Source organism: Oncorhynchus clarkii, chromosome 31 (genome assembly GCF_045791955.1).
Source record: "Oncorhynchus clarkii lewisi isolate Uvic-CL-2024 chromosome 31, UVic_Ocla_1.0, whole genome shotgun sequence".
NCBI lineage: Eukaryota > Metazoa > Chordata > Actinopteri > Salmoniformes > Salmonidae > Oncorhynchus > Oncorhynchus clarkii.
This window is the reverse complement of record NC_092177.1, coordinates 25,225,896-25,246,828: the sequence shown is the minus strand read 5'-3', so window position 1 is coordinate 25,246,828 and position 20,933 is coordinate 25,225,896. Positions and strand designations below refer to the sequence as shown.

The 20,933-nt window shown below is 43.6% G+C and overlaps 1 protein-coding gene across 1 annotated transcript; it reads right to left on the bottom strand.

Annotated features, from left to right (window-relative positions):
* Positions 1-248: 248 nt before the first annotated feature.
* Positions 249-20,025, bottom strand: LOC139390731 (carnosine synthase 1-like). Its single transcript, XM_071138060.1, has 9 exons — positions 19,951-20,025; positions 13,991-14,165; positions 13,435-13,524; positions 5,296-5,741; positions 5,008-5,218; positions 4,776-4,861; positions 2,909-3,140; positions 2,366-2,643; positions 249-1,901 (listed from the first exon to the last, which is right to left on the bottom strand). The coding sequence occupies exons 1-9, from the start codon at positions 19,951-19,953 to the stop codon at positions 348-350; spliced, it is 3,075 nt and encodes a 1,024-aa protein (XP_070994161.1). The 5' UTR covers positions 19,954-20,025; the 3' UTR covers positions 249-347.
* Between the last annotated feature and the right edge of the window lie 908 nt (positions 20,026-20,933).

Below are 20,933 nucleotides of genomic sequence, written 5' to 3'. Positions count from 1 at the left end.
AAATATAAGTGCTAAAAATGGAAAGGTTCTGCTACCTGAATGATTAGTCCCTGAATTTGCAATTTTGAGATAACATATTATGTTTTGATATGAGAAGTGTTTGTTCATCCTGTGATGTACCTTTTAAGCTAACTAAACTAACCCCTGCACACAGCACAACCTTGCTAAACATGGGTTCTATTCAGAAGGGTCCAATGTAATGAACAAACATTCAGGCAGGAATATAATATATATAATTCTGCAGAGTAAGGAATCGTTTCAGCTCTTTGTATTATCTTGATCTGTGATTCAAATGTAAATGTGGCACCCTCCTGAACAAACCCTGCTTCTCCCCCCTGAGTTCCTGTCTAGTTGAAATGGGACAGGAAGTAGCCCAGGTCGTAGCGTGGAGGACAGTGCAGGCCCAGCCCTTGGCAGAGGGCGAGGAGGCGCTGGCGAGCGTTGGTGGCATTGTGGGCATCTCTCACCCCGACATTACAGAAGGGCTCCTCGTACTCACCAGAGATCAGTTCATCCTCCTCCGCCAGCTCGTTCAGCCACAACGCCCCCTCCTGGTGGAGCCCTCTCAGGCGCTCAGGGCTGGCTGTGGTCCTCAGGGCATGGAGGTGCCGTGACACCACCACCATCACCCCAGCAAAGTGGCCTCTGGCTGGGAGGGCTGTGGCCGAGGGCAGGCAGGGACGCACCCCACAGGACACCATGAAGGCCGCCATCAGGAGGTCCACGCCATACAGCTGGCGGATCCAGTCGCACAGGTAGAAGCCGCCCATGCGGGCGTTGATCTCTATGAGCCTCGGGCCCACTTCTGTCATCTTCAGCTCCACGTTGAACACGCCGTCTCGCAGGCCACAGCCCAGGCATGCGTGGTGTGCCGCGCGGATCAGCTGAGCACGCTTGTCCTGCGCCAGCCCTGAGGGCATCTGGGCGGCCGTCTCGGTGAAGGCCGGGGTGCGCGTGGGGCCGTTGTCGGACACGAAGGCGCCCTCCAGTCTCCCCTCGAACAGGACCACGTCCACGTCGTGCTCGGTGCCTCCCACGTACTCCATGAGGATCATGGCGTTGCCCCAGCCCAGGCCGATGCCAGGGTAGTCTGTCTCCTCGCGGAGGTCCCCGCCGATCCTCTCAAAGTGTGCCAGACTTTCCTCCAGAGAGCATACCTTCCTCACGCCCACCGCCCCCGCGCCGTACTCCAGCTTCATCACCGCTGGGAACCTCACCACCCCCACACTGGCCCCACCAGGCCCCCCCTCCCCCCCACTGGCTGCCTTCTCCAGATCCAGGGTGCTCTCCACGTGGATACAGGGAACAGCATAGGAGGAAGGGGAGGGAGAGAGGAGAGGAGCGGAGGGACGGAAAGTGCCAAAGGAATGTGAGGAGGAAGAGGAGAGTGAGGGGGAGGAAGAGGTAGGGGCGGTAGTGTCGTGTTTGCCCATTGCCTCATTGAAGAGATCCCCCCTGTCGAAATCAGCCATAGCTCTCAGGCTATCTCCTTCCATGTTGACCATGCCATTCTGCTGTCTACCTCTCCTCTCATCCTCTCCAAACTCAACCAGGCTATCTGGCTGACCGGAGGGCTGCTCAACACTGATCAGGTTAGTCCCCGTAGACTTCAGTAGGCCCAGGAGGTGCCTGTGGGTGCGGCTCTTCTCCTTCGCAATGCGGATGGCCTCAGGGGGAGGGCCCCTGAGCCCCAGCCTATCACAGACCAGCGATGTCAGCACCACGCATTCGTCCCAGAAGCACACGCAGCCGTCAGGGCGGAGGCTGGAGGACAACAGCCAATCACAGATGCGGGAGCAGTGCTGGTCATCACGCCGATGGTCGGGGAGGTCTGGCAGGGGGAGGAAGTGGTCGACCAACTGGGAGGCGAAGTGGGCAGGGTCACTGTCCACCAGCAGGATCTGATTGGAGGGGAGAAAGTTAACGAGTTCAATTTGCACATTAGCATAACAAGCTAGCCAGTAACCATTAATGTGCCATTTAATCAGACTTTGCAGTGCAGTAAAATGCACTTCTAAAATAGCTGAAAAGTCTATGTTGGGCAATCTAATATAATCTAGTATTCACTTTCACTGTCTACACTCCTAGAAAAGAATGTGTTATCTTGAACCTAAAAGGGTTCTTCGGCTGTCCCCATAGGAGAACAATATGAAAAACACTTTTTGGTTGCAGGTAAGAACCCTTTTGGGTTCCATGTATAATCCTTTCTAAAGAGGGTTCTACATGGAACCCAAAAGGGTTCTACCTGGAACCAAAAAAAGGTTATCTTATGGGGACAGCTGAAGAACCCTTTTGGAACCATTTTTTCTAAGAGTGTAGTTATCCTACATGCATCTATATAGTTATTCTCCATGTAGACATTCACCTTGAGTTTGTACTGTTTGGCTGTTTTCCAGATGAACTTCTTACTGTGTCCTCCAGCTCCCACCACCAGCACAGTTTTCCCCTGCATCAGGTAGTACTGGGAGCGGGTGAGAGGGGTGAGGAGGAGGGTGCCCCTACTCCACCCCTCTATCCCACTGTCGCATCCCTCCATCCCCATCCCTCGCTCTTGGAAGGAGGAGTGGAGACAGAGGGAGGGATGGAGGCCCAAAATAACAGGCCTGATGATGGAGCCATCCATGGTGAAAAGGAGGTCCACGCCTAGGAGAGAGGGAGTAGAAAGGAGGTAGAGAGAGATAGAGATATGGAGTGGTAGAGAGGGAGATATGGAGAGGGAGAGGAAGGGTTAGATAGTAGCTCAGTGAGACATAGTGTTGACAGAGCGTGAGACTTATGATGTCATAAGTATACCCATGCTTTCAGAGGCTTCAACAGTAATCTTCAGTAATCTTTATCAAATCATATATCAACTCAGACAGCTTCATGCTACCGTAGAGGAAACCTTTGGCAGTGAACCAAAACACACCTATCATGTCGGTCTGGGCACCCGCTCCACCGCGTTGTTCTGCGGACATGCTTGACTCTGTTTCCATGACAACACAGAGGCAGGACAGGGCGGTGTCCAGTGCTAGACGGCAGAGAGATTTCGCCATGGTAGGGTCAGTGAAACCGCACTCTAATAGGGTGGTCTCCAAAGACTGAGAGAGGGAGTGGCTGTGAGAGAGAGGGTCGTCAGACACACCCACTCTACACACCAACTGAGGGAGAGGGAGAGGGAGGGAGAGGAAGAAGATAGAAGAGAAGTTAGAGATAAGGCCATTGATTTCAAACAAACAGTTCAGTTCAAGTATTTGGCCTATTACATGAATGTGTCTCCCATTCCCGAGGTAAAGACAAGCTCTTAGATGTTAAGTCCCCTATTTAGGGGACTTTGAGCGGTTCTGGACCGGTTCTGACTGATATTTTGGTGTACAGAACACTCTGTCGGAGGGTCCAATTCCTTATGCTTTCCGCTACCACTCTCACTTGAAGTATCAGGTTGGCTTGACGTGACGAGCTGACTTAAAGTGTCAGGTTTCATATATTTGCATAGGGAGTGACGTGTCACATTTTCTGGCCTATCCAGACAGATAATAGATGTCCTTTGCCTCTGAGCGATAGAGCCCAGCCTGGTAGACGGCATATTAAAGGGGACAGTCTAGCGAATACAATTGCTGTAGTTTCATCTCACTGTGATATTCTCAGCCAGATATAGCACTCTCACCATGAAAAAATACTAAATAATTTTGTAGAATGGTGTCTGTAAGTCGCTCAGAGGACGATTGGCAGAAAATTCTCTGTCATCAGTTATATGAAATGGGGCCAAATTTGTACTGTCACTAAATATGATCATATTTATTTTACAGTTATAAGAAATGTGAAATCTTATAGTACGTCATTTATAATTTGGTTGTTACTATATTTAGAAAGCATTTCAGTCATTTCAAGCCCTAATAGGAAAAAAAGTATATAAATCATATATTTTCATATTATTTGTACTATGTACAGTACTCCTCAGCTATTGATAAAAAAAGGACCAGAATACTATGCACCATTACTCGTTATTGTTAATGACCATGTCATTAAATAGTATGTCTATTTAAATCTACATTTTGCCATAACGTTGAAGAGGAGACAACATCAACATTTTACAGAGCTATATACAAATACACTGAGTGTATAAAACATTAGGAACACCTTCCTAATATTGAGTTGCACCCCCTTTTGCCCTCAGAACAGCCTCAATTCATCGGGCATGGACTCTACAAGGTGTCGAAAGCGTTCCACAGGGATGCTGGCCCATGTTGACTCCAATGCTTCCCACAGTTGTGTCAAGTTAGCTGGATGTCCATTGGGTGCTGGGCCATTCTTGAAACTGTTGAGTGTGAAAAACCCAGCAACGCCACAGTTCTTGAGACAAACTGGTGTGCCATACCCCGTTGCAAGGCACTTCAATCTTTTGTCTTGCCCATTCACCCTCTGAATGGCACACATACACAATCCATGTCTCAATTGCCTCAAGGCTTAAAAATCATTTTTTAATCTGTCTCTACCCTTCATCTACACTGACTGAAGTGGACTTAACAAGTGACATCAAGGGATCATAGCGTTCACCTGGATTCACCTGGTCAGTCTATGTCATGGAAAAAGCAGGTGTTCTTAATGTTTTGTACACTCAGCTATACTTTTACAGTATTGAGGGTCAATGCAAATACATGGTAAACACAATGCGAAGACAAGGGTCAAAAAGCTGCTGCTAGTCATACAACAACGTTTTCATGATGCACATAGTCAACATTTCATTTTTCTCTCCTACCTCATTCTCTCTCGTTCTCTCTCTCTCTTACTCTCACCTTGTAGAGGAGAGGCAGGTCCAGAGGTGAGCGAGTTACTATGGCACACAGTCTGAAGGACAGGTCTGGAACCTGAGGCCTGCAGTCTGACAGACACACAACAACTACCTCATTACAACAGCGATGGAGAGGACCATCTTTAGTCATGGTCGTAGTACATTACATTGAAAGTAGTTAGAGAGTCTTTACAAGTTCAATGTCATATGATATCCATCCTGATTAAAGCCCTCACCGGTGTACTGTTCCCAGGTGCGGTCCTCTACCCGTGGCCCAGGCTTCAGTGGGGAGCAGTAGGCCTCGAGCAGGACTGCCTCTCCAGGGAGGAGTTGGGGCAGGAGATAACTCACCTTGGCCCAGACCTCATCCCTGCTGTTCCTCGACAGGTAGACAGGGGGTGAGGTTGCCTCGCCCACGAACCTCCCCCCACTGCACCTGAGCACCACCTAGGCACAGAGAGAAAGGAAAGCTTTGTGTACTTTTACATAAAGGCTGACTGAATTCTTTAACAAACAGGACATACCCTCTCTGATCCCCTCATATTCTCAGACTCCAGGAAAGTGTCCACCTTGTTTCTGACAGAGTTCATCCCTTCCTCCGCTCCCATTTCCAGGTGCACCACCTCCACCCCTCCTGTCCTGCCCTCCTCCAGCCTCATCTGCCCCGGTGGTAACAGAAGGGCCAGGGTTGGGGGGCAGTGGATGTTGGCCTTCTGCAGCAGAACCCTGGTGGTCAGAACATCCCCCCAGAACTGACCCAGTGCTCCAGAACCTCCGCTTGGGCAGTCTGTCTCTCGGGTCATTTCCTCCTTAGCCCACGGGTCAGATGACAGGAAGTAGGTGACCTTGCGAGGCGGGTTGAAATTGGATAGGAAAGTGCGCCCTCCCAGGTCAAAGGTGACAGCCTTGTGGACCAGGAGGGAGGAGGAGCGAGAGAGCCAGGATGGACAGAGACACAGGAGAGCATCTCCTAAAGAGTGAGAGAGAAAGACGAGGGGGGATTTGAAAGGGGTAAACGAGAGAGAGAGAAGAAGGGAGGAACAGAAGGAGCGGGTGATGGGGGAAGTGAGGTAGAGAGAAATTGGAAGGGTGTAAGAGAGAGTGAGAAGAGGGGGAGGGAGGAGGGAGAAGGATTATAGAGGGGTGCTAGACATCCTGTGTTTGGCATAGGGCCGATGTGCCTAGAAAACTGGAGATTGGAAATATCATTGACATATTTCAATAGAAAAAGGTCAAAAGTCATAAAGACGACGTGTAAACAGAACTATTTTTTTACCACTTGTTCCCACTTCAACATTGAAGTAAAGTGTTTTAATCTGTTATTGGTCCTAACAGAGGGACAAAGTAGGCGGGAGAATGACTATTTATCATACCTGGGATAATTATAGTTTAAAATATTTTGCGGAGAACAAACAGTTACTTTGGAAGCGCCTACAGTCTTAAAATTTTTTTTTGCTAACATAAACCTAAAAGGGTTCTTCGGCTGTCCTCATAGGATAACCCTTTGAAGAACCCCTTTGAGTTCCATGTAGAACCCTTTCCATAGAGAGTTCTACATGGAACACAAAATAGTTATATCTGGAATGAAAAAGGGTTCCTCTACCTTATGCAACCCCATTTAGACGTTTTAAGAGGAAGCTGATTCCAACTCCAATATGTGATAGATGCCGTATGAATGCTGTTGGAACACTAATGCACATGTTTTGGGAATGTCTTGTGGTGTCCCAGTTCTGGTCACATGTTTTGGGAATGTCCTGTGGTGTCCCAGTTCTGGTCACATGTTTTGGGAATGTCCTGTGGGGTCCCAGTTCTGGTCACATGTTTTGGGAATGTCCTGTGGTGTCCCAGTTCTGGTCACATGTTTTGGGAATGTCCTGTGGTGTCCCAGTTCTGGTCACGTGTTTTGGGAATGTCCTGTGGGGTCCCAGTTCTGGTCACGTGTTTTGGGAATGTCCTGTGGTGTCCCAGTTCTGGTCACATGTTTTGGGAATGTCCTGTGGGGTCCCAGTTCTGGTCACATGTTTTGGGAATGTCCTGTGGGGTCCCAGTTCTGGTCACATGTTTTGGGAATGTCCTGTGGGGTACCAGTTATGGTCACATGTTTTGGGAATGTCCTGTGGGGTCCCAGTTCTGGTCACATGTTTTGGGAATGTCCTGTGGGGTCCCAGTTCTGGTCACGTGTTTTGGGAATGTCCTGTGGTGTCCCAGTTCTGGTCACATGTTTTGGGAATGTCCTGTGGGGTCCCAGTTCTGGTCACATGTTTTGGGAATGTCCTGTGGGGTCCCAGTTCTGGTCACATGTTTCACATTTCTTCACAAAAATTATGGGTTTCCCTGTGAACAAATATCCACCTTTGTTTTTGTTGAATGACTCTTCACTTGTATTGCAACTGGTTCAGAAAATAATAATTTATGCAGGGTTAACAGCAGCAAAAAAAGGTTATCCTTAGTGCTTGGATTACCCCTACAATCCTCTCCCTCAAACATGGTTATCATATTTTCTTGTTCGTATAGAGCGATCAGTGGCCGTGATAAACAAAGCTCGGGCATAAACAGTTGAGGCATGGGATGTATTATGCAAAAACTCTATCAGATATCAACAACTCTTGACCAAGCAATGGACCTACATGGTTAGGGGAATGGGGGAGACGCCATTTTCTTTTCTGAGAATAAAATAGAATGTTTTATTGTAAACTCTTACTTCCTTTCTGTAAATGTCATATTGTGCACTCATATAATTAACTCCTGACAGTATGTAAATAGTTATATTGAATGTTAATGTTGTCATGTCGGCTAGTATTTGTAAAGTGATCTGGCCTTGTGTGTTATATATTGTGAAATAAAAATAAAATGTTGATCACAAAAAAAGGGTTCTACCTAGAAACAAAAGGGTTCTCCTATGGGGACAGACGAAGAACCCTGTTGGAACCCCAGATCCCAAAAAATGACTATGTTTTGAAACAATTTGAATACAAATCTCAGAAAGCAACTACTTAAAAAATATACAGTGGGGAGAACAAGTATTTGATACACTGCCGATTTTGCAGGTTTTCCTACTTACAAAGCATGTAGAGGTCTGTAATTTTTATCATAGGTACACTTCAACTGTGAGAGACGGAATCTAAAACAAAAATCCAGAAAATCACATTGTATGACTTTTAAGTAATTAATTTGCATTGTATTGCATGACATACAGTGGGGCAAAAAAGTATTTAGTCAGCCACCAATTGTGCAAGTTCTCCCACTTAAAAAGATGGGAGAGGCCTGTAATTTCCATCATACACTTGTATGTATCAAATACTTGTTCTCCCCACTGTATATACAGATCTGTGGAAGTGACTACTTTTCAGAAACTGCCTTCAACTAATGGCAGGGTTGTATCTGGAACGGTATGTTGGAAGAAAGAAACAGAATGAATAGCAAACACAATCTCCTATACTGTTCCAATCTGACAGTCATTTGATCGACACAATACATTTCTATCTGAACATTCTGTGAATGTCCATTCTCCTGAATGACCATTGCACCAGGTGTACATTATCAAGTCAAACAAAAACAAATTATATTTTGTACAGATATGTAAAAATATGTTGTGATGCTCAACTTCGGTATGACTCTTTCAACATGCCCCTACAGCACCCGATGTCACACGAAGGCCAAACAGATCATCAAGGACAACAACCACCCGAGTCACTGCCTGTTCACCCCGCTACCATCCAGAAGGCGAGGTACAGGTGGATCAATGGTGAGACCATCTACTGCATCTTGCCTATGCCTATCATTAGTCACTTTAAATAACGCCACTTTAATTATATTTAACATCACTCATCTCATATATATATATATATACTGCTCTATTCCTCTATATCTTGCCTATGCCGCACGGCCATCGCTCATCCATATATTTTATTGTACATATTCTTATTCATCCTTTACATTTGTGTGTGTATAAGGTAGTTGTTGTGAATTTGTTATATTGCTTGTTAGATATTACTGCATTGTCGGAACTAGAAGCACAAGCATTTTGCTACACTCAAATTAACATCTGCTAACCATGTGTATGTGACCAATAAAATTTGATTTGATTTGAAACCGTTGACAGCTGCTATTTATTTGATTAATTAATGCCACTGAAAATACTGCAGAGAAATTCAAAGCCATTTGCAAACATTGCAAACAGCAAGTTGGATGCTTAGCAAAAACAACTTTGATACTCTTGGCCATCTGAGGGGAAGTGATCTTGTTTCAAACACATATTTAAAGGGATAGTTTACTCAGAATACAAACTAACATGATTTCCAACCTACCTTGGCTGTAGTTGATACAAGACAGCCGTTTTTGGATATATTGTTTCCTTTCGACACGTAATAGCCATATTTTGTTACTGCTAGCATTCTCAGTAACACTTCAAATCAAACTGTTACTGTGCCTGTGTTATAAAACTGTAAATAGTTTTGAAGCAACATTTTAACATGTTACATAATACTTTGGTAATTGCATTTTAATTCCATAGCAATGAGCTGAACGTTTTAGCAACTACTGTACACAAGAGGAATAGTGACTGTTCCATATTCCACTTATGTAATAATCCCATTATTATGCAACAATAAAGCAATTTCTAAAGTCTTATGTAACAGCAATGTTGCTATTGTAATAATCACTAAGATACTACACATGTATAAAAACTTGATGTTAAGTGTTACTGTATAACCTTATGTCACTCATTATGAAAATATATTTGTTGGTCATTTTGAAGCTGCAAAAGTTGTCTACTCTAATGTTGAGGTGATACCATGCCCCCCTTAAAATCAGTTGGAGCTGATTTGCTGGAGTTTAAAAAAAAAAGGTATGTCCAACAAAAGTGTATTTTATTTTTATCCTCAAAAAACTTTGGGGGGCCAAATAATATCACTGGTGCCAGTTGTGGAACCTTGCTATTGTAGTTTTTGGTTCCTAGTCAAATATTTGGCAGCCATCAAATATATTAATATTTTGTTCTCAAATAACTTGCATATATTCAAATAGCTTCAACTATTATTTGTTTTTCTGAGACCTGTATTTGAATATCACAGAAAATAGTTGCCTTTTAGTTGAAACTCCTTAACTATATTCAACTACCTCAGTATTTTCAAATAAACTACAAATAAACATACTGTAAAGTACAAAATGCAACTATTTTCTGCCCATGTCCGCTATTTATATATAAAAAGAGTCAAGGAGGGGAGTGACATTCTAATGAAATGTCAACCTGCACTAGTAGCTTTCCCCTCAACCTGTTGGCCATCAGGCTAAAATTAGATCTATTACTGTTAGACTCTTTTTCTCTAGAAGGCGATTATGTTACTTGATAATGACACTAATGAATCCCATTAAAGGATTGTCGTTCCAATATATACACTACCTGACCAAAAGTATATGGACACCTGCTTGTCCATATATCTCATTCCAAAATCATGGGAATTCAAATGGAGTTGGTCCCCCCTTTGCTGCCATAACAGTCTACACTCTTCTGGGAAGGCTTTCTAGTAGATGTTGGAACATTGCTGCAGGGACTTGCTTCCATTCAGCCACAAGAGCATTAGTGAGGTCGGGCACTGATGTTGGGCGATTAGGCCTGGCTTGCAGTCAGTGTTCCCATTCATCTCAATGTTGTTTGATGAGGTTAAGGTCAGGGCTCTGTGCAGGCCAATCAAGTTCTTCCACACGATCTCGACAAATCATTTCTGTATGTTCTCACTTGTGCCCAGGGGCATTCTGGAACAGGAAAGGGCCTTCCCCAAGCCGTTGCCATGAAGTTGGAAGCACAGAATCGTCTAGAATGTCATTGTATGCTGTAGTGTTAAGATTTCACTTCACTTGGAACTAAGGAGTCTGAACCATGAAAACAGCCCCAGACCATTATTCCTCTTCCACCGATCTTTACAGTTGGTACTATGCATTGGGGCAGGTAGCGTTCTCCTGGCATCCGCCAAACCCAGATTAGTCATTTGGACAGCCAGATGGTGAAGCGTGATTCATCACTCCAGAGAACACATTTCCACTGCAGAGTCCAATGGCGGCTCCAGCCGACGCTTGGCATTGCGCATGGTGATCTTAGGCTTGTGTGCGGCTGCTCAGCAATGTAAACCCATTTCATGAAGCTCCCGACGAACAGTTCTTGTGCTGATGTTGCTTCCAGAGGCTGTCTGGAACTTGGTAGTGAGTTTTGCATCCGAGAACAGACAATTGTTACACGCTACTCACTTCAGCGGTCCTGTTCTGTGAGCTTGTGTGGCCTAGCACTTCATGGCTTAGCTGTTGTTGCTCCTAGACGTTTTCACTTCACAATAACAGCACTTACAGTTGACCTGGGCAGCTCTAGCAGGTCAGAATTTGACGAACTGACTTGAAAGCCACTGTGTTTTTCAGTAAGGCCATTCTACTGCCAATGTTTGTCTATGGATATTGCATGGCTATGTGATTGATTTTATACACCTGTCAGCAACGGGTGTGGCTGAAATAGCCAAATCTAGTCATGTGAATGGGTGTTGACATATTTTTGTATATATAGTGTATTTTACTGGTGCTCTGACAAGGTAAAGTGTTTAGGTCTATAGATGGATAAGAAAACCATGTACAGTCTAACACCATTCTGTTTGGCACTAAGGGACACTGGGAAGACCTCTTGGAAAACAATTTGGCACATACTTTGAGGGGTAAAGGTATATGTTTTGGCCGATGTTCTAGCCAAACAGGCTTTTACATTGATTTACTGTCAGACTGATACCGGCAAGTGCGTACTGGTACTTATTAGAAATTATTACAGGGTTCAACCACCAAAAACTGTGACCAAATTTTTTTGGGACATTTTTACAAATGGAATTTCTTGACTTTTAACCAAATTTCTATGACCAACATACATATAAAAAAGTAATGATAAATGTGGTATTGACACTGGCTGCTGGCTGCTCTCTGATCCCATGTAGCCTGTTAGGCAACTTCATAAAACACATGTGGTCAACCCTCAGTCTGGACAGCTACTGGGTGTGCAGGCTTTTGATCCAGCCCTACTCAAACACATCCAGCCCTAGACAAACATTGGCAGTATTACCGGCTGTGCACATCAAGCCCAGACGATAGTGGAGATCCATAAAGCCCACTAGCAGCTGCCCAGGATACTTTGCAGGCTGACTAGCATCTATTGATGTTGCAATGTCCCATACATTGGATGCCCAAATCAACTGGAAGTATCTACAAAACAAGTTGAAGCCACTTAATCCAAAAGAAAGGCTACATCTAATATGTTTTCCTACAATTACGTTTCACGACTCATATGATTTGCTTCACCGCGATTGAACAGAATTACAACTACTACAATGGCGAAATGAATCGTTAGTTTTGTAAAAAATAATCGTTTAAATTAATAATTTAAATTGTTTTTCGCGAGTGTCAGTGGAAAGTTTTTGGACATGATGAAAACATGAATACATGCTAATAATAACTAAACAGTTAACTATAAAGATAACTAGCCAGGCTACAATATATATTTGTTCTACCTATTTAATCTGTTCTCTATCCTATTTTATAGTCTAGGCCAGGGCTCTCCAACCCTGTTCCTGGAGCACTACCCTGCTGTCGGTTCTCTCTACAACACCAGTTGTAACTAACCTGATTTCAATTTATCAACCAGCTAATTATTACAATCAGGTGTGATGGATTAGGGTTGGAGTGAAAACCTACAGGACAGTAGTTCCCTAGGAACAGGGTTGGAGACCCCCTGGTCTAGGCTTACCTGCTGCTACAATATCCTTGAGCAACCGCCGCACACCTGTCACCATCGTTACTCGCACCTGGGCGTCATTAGACTCACTTGGACTCCATCACTTCCCTGATTACCTTCCCTATATCTGTCACTCCCTTTGGTTCCTTCCCCAGGCGTTATTGTTTCTGTTCCTGTGTTATGTATGTGCGTTGTTCGTGTTTCTTATTTTGTGTTGTGTTATGTTTATTTATTAAAACACTCACTCCTTGAACTTGCTTCCCGACTTACAAGTATGCACTAAAGCAAGGCTACTAAGCTATATTCTTATTGGGCCAGATTTTTTAAAAAAATAATTAAAAAAAGTTAATTGTGAGCATAATATTTTGTCGCTTAATTAAACTGTTCAAGTGCTGGAGTCAAGTTTATATGAATAAAAATAATCAACATGCCACACAGATGCTAAGAAACCGCTAAAAACGCCAAATAACTACACTATACAGGATACAACCACCATAGTGCATGTCATTTTGGCACTGAATATCGTATTTTTGCGTTTTTTTTAAATATTAATGTTCAGAATTGATCAAAGGGCCAATCTAAATGAATAACACGGGCCGGATCTAGCAGCTGGGCCGCCAGTTGAATAGTCTTGTGCTAAAGTGTCATATTCCGATCCTGGCTGATTGGTGATTATTATGTGATTGATCAACTATTAAACAATAATTGTTCCTAAATGACATTAAAATAAATGATTCAATTATTTTCCATGACTTTTCCAAACCTTTTGAGATTTGAACATTTCCAAAACTTTTCCTGGCATGGAAAACACAATTGTAAAAATCTATTGTTTTTTCCAGGATTTTCATGAGCTGCTTGTACATATCTGCTGCGTTTCCTGTCTGGGTGTGTTCTGCTACCATACCTGGGCTCCGTTGGCCTGCCTCTAACAGCAGAGAGAGATAGGGGAGTGGGGATCCCAAAACACAGATGCACATCTCAGAGTGACTCATACCTGGAAGAGAACACAGTAGAACTGCCATTATGGTCAAAATCCCCATACATCGGTACTTCAGCCTTTCATGAAAGAGAAAGTAGTTAGATCCAAAAACAACTATACAGGGGTCAGCAAAATGGTAGGTCATCTAAGCTAATTTCCTACATGCACACAGCCCTCTGGCCCTTTCCGGTCTGCAGACACACTTTGACACACCTGTTCACCTGCTAACCCAGTGACATATAGTGCTAAACGCATATGGTCTGGGTGACTCTGTGCAGGTTAATATCCAGTGATAGGTTCACCTGGCCTGTAGGCTTAGTTCTGATTCAACGGTTCAGAGAGTCACAGGTAGAAATAAAGGTGATAGAGCATGACCCCAATATCATAGAGATTGTAATAAACATGGAGGTGTCTTTCTAGCCTGGTACACTTCTGACACATCATGAACATTTCAGCCAGGTGATCGTAGCTCGGGTCTCACCCTGTGGCAGGTCCTGTGTTTCAGGCAGGTCAATCTCCCTCAGAGCCTCCTGCAGGGTCTGGAACAGTGCCACCTCCTGTCTGGAGGACCGTGCCCTCGGTCCTCCAGTAGCACAGCCCCCTGGAGAGGAGGGAAGGCTGGGGACAACGGTGCTGGGGAGAGAGCTGAGAGAGAGCTGTGGGGGACAGGTGTGAGATGGACAACGTGTGTGTGTGTGTGTGTGTGTGTGTGTGGGTGTGTGTGAGCGAGCGAGAGAGTAAAATAATTGGATTAATGAGAAAATAATCTAAAATTGAGAAGAGACCTGTCATCAAAGGGATTGTGTTATAATCTATACATTTATAAACTATCTCAAATTATAAACTGGGTGGTTCGAGCCCTGAATGCTGATTGGTTGACAGCTGTGGTATATCAGACAGTATACCACAGGTATGACAAAACATGTATTTTTACTGCTCTAATTACTTTGGTAAACAGTTTATAATAGCAACAAAGCACCTCAGGGGTTTGTGGTATATGGCCAATATACACTGAACAAAAATATAAACGCAACATGCAACAATTTCAAAGATTTTACTTACAGTTCATATAAGACAATCTGTCAATTGAAATAAATGAATTAGGCCCAAATCTATGTATTTCACATGACTGGGAAAACAGATATACAGATACCTTAAAAAAAAAAAGGTACGGGCATGGATAAAAAAAAACAGAACCATCTGGTGTGACCACCCTTTGCCTCAAGCTGCATGACGCATGTCCTTCGCATAGACTTGATCAGGCTGTTGATTGTGGCCTGTGGAATGTTGTCCCACTCCTCTTCACGTCGATCCAGAGCATCTAAAACATGCTCAATGGGTGATATGTCTGGTGAGTATGCAGGCCATGGAAGAACTGGGCCATTTTCAGTTTCCAGGAATTGTGTACAGATGCTTTGCGAAATGGGGCAGTGCATTATCATGCTGAAATATGAGGTGATGGCGGTGGATGAATGGCTGGACAATGGGCTCTGGATCTCGTCACGGTCACTCTGTTCACAACGTTGCCATCAGAAAACCGCTCTCCCAAATGACTCCACACACGCTGTCTGCCCAGTGCAGTTGAAACTGTGATTCATCTGTGAAGAGCACACTTCTCCAGCGTTCCAGTGGCCATCGAAAGTAAGCATAATCGACAATGAAGTCGATTATAACGACAAACTGCAGTCAGGTTAAGACCCTGGTGAGGACGACAAGCACGCAGATGAGCTTCCCTGAGACGGTTTCTGACAGTTTGTGATGAAATTCTTCAGTTGTGCAAACCCACAGTTTCATCAGCTGTCCGGGGGATGGTCTCAGATGATCCCGCAGTTGAAGAAGCTGGATGTAGGGGTCCTGGGCTGGCGTGGTTACAAGTGGTCTGAGGTTGTGATGATGGTTGGACGTACTGCCAAATTCTCTAAAACGATGTTGGAGGTGGCTTTTGGTAGATAAATGAACATTAAATGATCTGGAAACAGCTCTGGTGGACATTCCTGCAGTCAGCAAGTCGATTGCACACTCCCTCAAAACTCCAGACATCTGTGGCATTATGTTGTGACAAAACTGCACATTTTAGAGTGTCCTTTTATTGTCCCCGGCACAAGGTGCACCTGTGTAATGATCATGCTGTTTAATCAGCTTCTTGATATGCCATACCTGTCAGGTGGATGGATTATCTTGGCAAATGAGAAATGCTTACTAACAGGGATGTAATCAAATTTGTGCACAACATTTGAGAGAAATAAGCTTTTTGTGCGTAAGGAACATTTCTGGGATATTTTATTTCAGCTCATGAAACATGGCACCAACACTTTACATGCTGCATTTAGATTTTTGTTCAGTGTAGTATCGTCCAAAATGTATATTGTGATAGTTAACTGCATACATTTTTTTCCCCCACCACTACTATAAACTACTTAAAACCCCTTTACAAACCCTTCATTAACTGTTTTTCCTTCATGTAAAGCATGAACACTTTCCCCCCCCAATTGATTTCCAACCAGTTTCCCTTTCCAACTATAAATAATTAATAGTCAACAAACCATTCCATGATGTAAATTGTGAATACGATTTTTCCCTCAAGTGTTACCAAACACTGTCTGAGAGGGGAATGTGAACGTCAGAGTCACACTGATACTGTTAAAAACATGCCGCTGATAGCTGACAGCGGATAGCTGATATCTGTGTATGTACATATAATACTGCATCACACCCATGTAGTAAACACAATCTTTCATTAGCATACATTTGGTCCTATGGCTTTTTAAACACTGGAATATATTCCAATAAAGTATGGATTGGTTTGGGCCCCAGAAAAAAACGTTGTTAATTAAATGCTAAGATTTCTCTTTTATTTTTATAGGTTTTATATTATAATCTCATCAGTTATTTAAAGCTATACTGTTTGAAGTTTATATTTTTTTAGAACACAAAATGTTATTTCAGAATATTTATCAGTTAGCTGGCTAAATCATTGTTATGCGGGTGCTAAAATCAGAAACATGCATGAATTATTTATGCAAATTATTCACATACACAGAAACAGCATTGTTCTTTATGCAATCATGTGAAAGAACAAAACACATGGTCGGCTTGTTCTCCTTCAAACCTCTCTCTTTGTCCATCAATCTACAGTTGAAGTGGGAAGTTTACATACACCTTAGCCAAATACATTTAAACTCCGTTTTTCACAATTCCTGACATTTAATCAAAATAAAAATTCCCTGTTTTAGGTCAGTTAGGATCACCACCATCCGTACTACGAAGGTTGATATTGCTCATCCGCCAATAGCCAACTCTAGCAGGCTTTTAACTGCGCCTGCATGTTTTTAAAATAATAAATAATAGAAATATTTAACCTTTATTTAACTGGCTAGTTAAACACCTAACTCGTCATTAAAGACAGTGGTGAATCATCAATCCATGGCCGAGTCAGTTTCATTTGTGCTGAAATCGAAATAAAAAACACATAATCCTTCAAATCCAGCAGGCTATTGTGTGAAATTGGCTTTTAGAAGTTCTGTCTATCTAACATTTCTGGAAATGACCATTCAAAACCCGCCCACAAGTCCTGAAAACTAGCCCAACATGGTGTTTTTTCCCCAGCATGTCATGCCCCGATCGGTTTCACCTGTCCTTGTGATTGTCTCCACCCCCTCCAGGTGTCACTTATTTTCCCCGGTGTATTTATCCCTGTGTTTCCTGTCCCCCTGTGCAATTTGTCTTGTCTGTTCAAGTCAACCAGTGTGTTTTTCCCCCATGCTCCTGCGTTTTCTATTCTCTTTTGCTAGTCCTCCTGGTTTTGACCCTTGCCTGTTCTGGATTCTGTACCCGCCTGCCTGCCCTGACCTCGAGCCTGCCCTGACCATTCTGCCTGCCCTGACCTCGAGCCTGCCTGACCATTCTGCCTGCCCTGACCTCGAGCCTGCCTGACCATTCTGCCTGCCCTGACCTCGAGCCTGCCTGACCATTCTGCCTGCCCTGACCTCGAGCCTGCCTGACCATTCTGCCTGCCCTGACCTCGAGCCTGCCTGCCACACTGTACCTCCTGAACTGGTTTTGACCTTTTTCCTGTCCACAACCATTCTATTGCCTTTTGGAATATAATAAATATCAAAGACTCAAACCATTTCCCTCCCGTGTCTGCATCTGGGTCTGGCCTTGTGCTCTTATACGGCAAGAGAGGAGTTGGCACATTTAGCTAATAAACCCTTTTCCCATAATGTTATCGAGCGAATTAAGGAATGTCGACGTAATTTGTAAAGACGTAAGAAGCTAAATTCAGTTCTCCATCAAAATAATAATTATTGCGAACTAACATGACTAATAAAGGAATTTGAATATGTCGAAAGAGAAAAGATAATTCGTTTGCTCTTAATAAACTCGCCAGATAATTATCCGTCAATGGATGTCGATTTAACTGCTATGATTGTAAATCCCTTATGCGCATGTGCAAAACTATAGACCAATCTGACAGGAAAGTTTGAGGGATGGAATCTGGACAGAGGATCTCAATCTCTGTTCAAGAAACATTTGGAAAAAAATCGAACTAATGTTAGACCATTTATTTTCTGGGTTATCAACCTAAGCAAAGCAGTAAAAATACATGTTTAGTCATACCCGTGGGAATCGCCAATCAGCATTCAGGGCTCAAACCACCCAGTTTATAATGCAGTTTAAACCACCTCTGAGCGAATGCATCTAATATGTGCTGGAGCGCCTAAAGTAGTTTTCCTGTGCTTTGACGCTGTTATTTCTTGATGAACATCAGTTCTAGCGCGTTAATATGTTTTATGGAAAAATTGTTGGAAAAACAGTAGGTTGTCTCAATAATGACAATCCAACCTACAACATGTAAAAGGTTGACACGACTTGCCCGCGTGCTGCTTTGGCTCCTCTCACTCAGCTGCAGCGCTCAATCTCAACACACACCCCCTCTTGCCCTCTCGTCCCCACGGCTCACTCACTCCGCAACAGGCTGCCTCACTGCTTGATAGTAAGCAGCAGCAGGTCACAGTGAAATACATATTTTTCAGAAAAAACCCAGGGCGGCCGCGGTGCAATTTAGGAGTAGCCTCAACCCGCGACCAATACACTTTCAGAAGCATGTATATTAGTGTTACTGTCCATTAAGTTTAACATCCAGTCTGTCATTACCAAATGAATAAAATATTTAAGCGGTCGTCTGCCTCAAATGAAGGGGATGGTGACGCAATCTTTGCAAGAGGGAGGTCATCTGATGTAATTGGTCCTCAACTCGCAGCTAAATCATTTCATTCAGGGTTAATGGAGTTAGCCGTGAGTTAGCAGGTTAGATCGGAAGAATTCGTTGCCACAGGAATGTACCTGGATAAAAGGTCAGCCACTTTCTTATGACCGGTTATCTCGAGTTGAACTCATTTACCAAAGTTACCTCACTAACTCCTCAACCTGCTTTGTAGTATACCCCTATGATCCCGCTTTCACCCCTCTCTACCCCCGTTTGCCCATTATCACCCTGTTTATTTACCTTTCTATTTTCTAACTTATCACCCTGTTTATTTACCTTTCGTATTTCTAACTTCTTTCCTACTGACCTACCGGTACAAACCTGAAGGGGTTTACTCTACTGTTTAATTCCCACCCCCACCAGCTACAGTAGTTTGCTGCTTCATCACAGTAATATCATGTCATAGGAAAGAATGCCAAGGTTTTCAGTTTCACATACTGTAAAAAATATTAAATGAAGCTATAAATACTTATTGGCACTGCAGGAAATACAGCCCCACCTCTCGCTTAGCATTCATTGCACTATAACCTCTGTAAATCACACTTGACACTCTACATTTAACATGATACGCAGAGACCCTTAATAGACACTGTTTCTCACACAGACAACACACAGACAACACACAGAACTGTAACGGTTCCGAGAGTAATATTGCAGCTGCTTTCCCTCCAATCTCTCCTTATTCCGCTACACAGCAATATCTCTTCTTTACACCCCTTCCTTTGGTCTCTGCCACCCTCAGTCTTTCTCCCTCTTCCATTCCTCGCTCGATCACTGATTCTCTGACAGACATTGTCACACGCACACAAAAAAACATATTCTAATTCTTCTGTCAATACAATGTACGGCATTGTATTTCAACACAAACATGTTGCACTCAATAGCATTTGCACGCCAAACACTGCAAAACACTATTCAGTCAATTTATGAAATGTTATAAATGCAGATCAAGAACAAGCAAAACGTTTGAAGACTTCTCATCTGACAACGATTCAAATAGCGTCATGCAATAACATACAGCACTGAAAAACATTGTCTCATTCACACATTTACAAGAAAAGCTTTTCAGAAAAGCTAAGGAACACTTGATTAAAATAGAAACACTCAACACCTGCAGATATAAACTCACATCAATGTTCATTCAACCAAACTGTCTCTCTCATTCATCTCACCATAGTGTCTGCAGTGACCAAGTGGAAACCTGGAAATGACAGAAAGAGGAAGAAGTTGAGAGGGGTAAGGAAAGAGAGAGGGAGGGAGTAAGCTGGAAAGGGTCAGAGGATGGGGTAAAGGGGGGGGGGGGGGGGTTCAGAGGAAGGAGGGGTCAGAGAGGAAGGGGTCAGTGGAGGGAGGGGTCAGAAAGGAAGGGGTCAGAGGAGGGAGGGGTCAGAAAGAAGAGAAGTGCAGATAGCAGAGAAGAAGAGTACAAGTAAAAACATAACAGATGACATGCTATAAAACATGTCTGTTTTCTATGTAATATCTTGTAAAAAGGAATATCATGTAAAAGGCCCATGTGAGCCTAATACATTTAAGTGGCAATATTACTAGTACGCTGACCGATATTGACTTTTTAAAAACCAACACATTTCGAGAGCCCAGTACTTCCATTGACCTTGGAGATCACAGGAATGCCAACCTGTTGTTCTATTTTGATAACACATACTTCTTGGGGTAGTCTGCAAATGGGCATCCATTTTTCACTTGGTTGACCATTTTCCCAACATTCAAACTTTTTCTTTAATTGAAATTCAAAACAACTTGACTCTCTGAAAGAAAATAGGTCAATCACAGATATTATAGTCTACCCTTTTCAACCCTGTTATCGTTGGCCTTTTTGTCTGAACTTTGCCAATGTAAACAGACGGAGTAGATTGCAGGTCTCTAGGACGGGCGTTGATTGGCAGGGGATCTAAGGAGCCAGGCTGTACCTCTGCACCAGCTGACAGGCTCTACAGGTGAGTGTCGACTAAGGGACGTTCCCATACCTTATCAGGTGCCATGCAGGTATAGGACAGGTATGGAGCACGTTTTAACAATCCGACACTATCAGTCGGTCTCACTATTCCACACACACATTGTACCAGCCAGCCTCTCTGGCTATCTGACCACTGGGATGGTCAAGGGCTGGCCTCTTAGATTTTCTGAAACACAC

Excerpts from the sequence above, each read along its gene's own strand:
- LOC139390731 (XM_071138060.1), bottom strand. Across the intron at positions 13,525-13,990 it reads AACACAGGACCTGCCACAGG|GTATGAGTCACTCTGAGATG; the intron begins GTGAGACCCGAG and ends GTTCTCTTCCAG. Across the intron at positions 3,141-4,775 it reads ACCTGCCTCTCCTCTACAAG|TTGGTGTGTAGAGTGGGTGT; the intron begins GTGAGAGTAAGA and ends CCTCTCCCTCAG.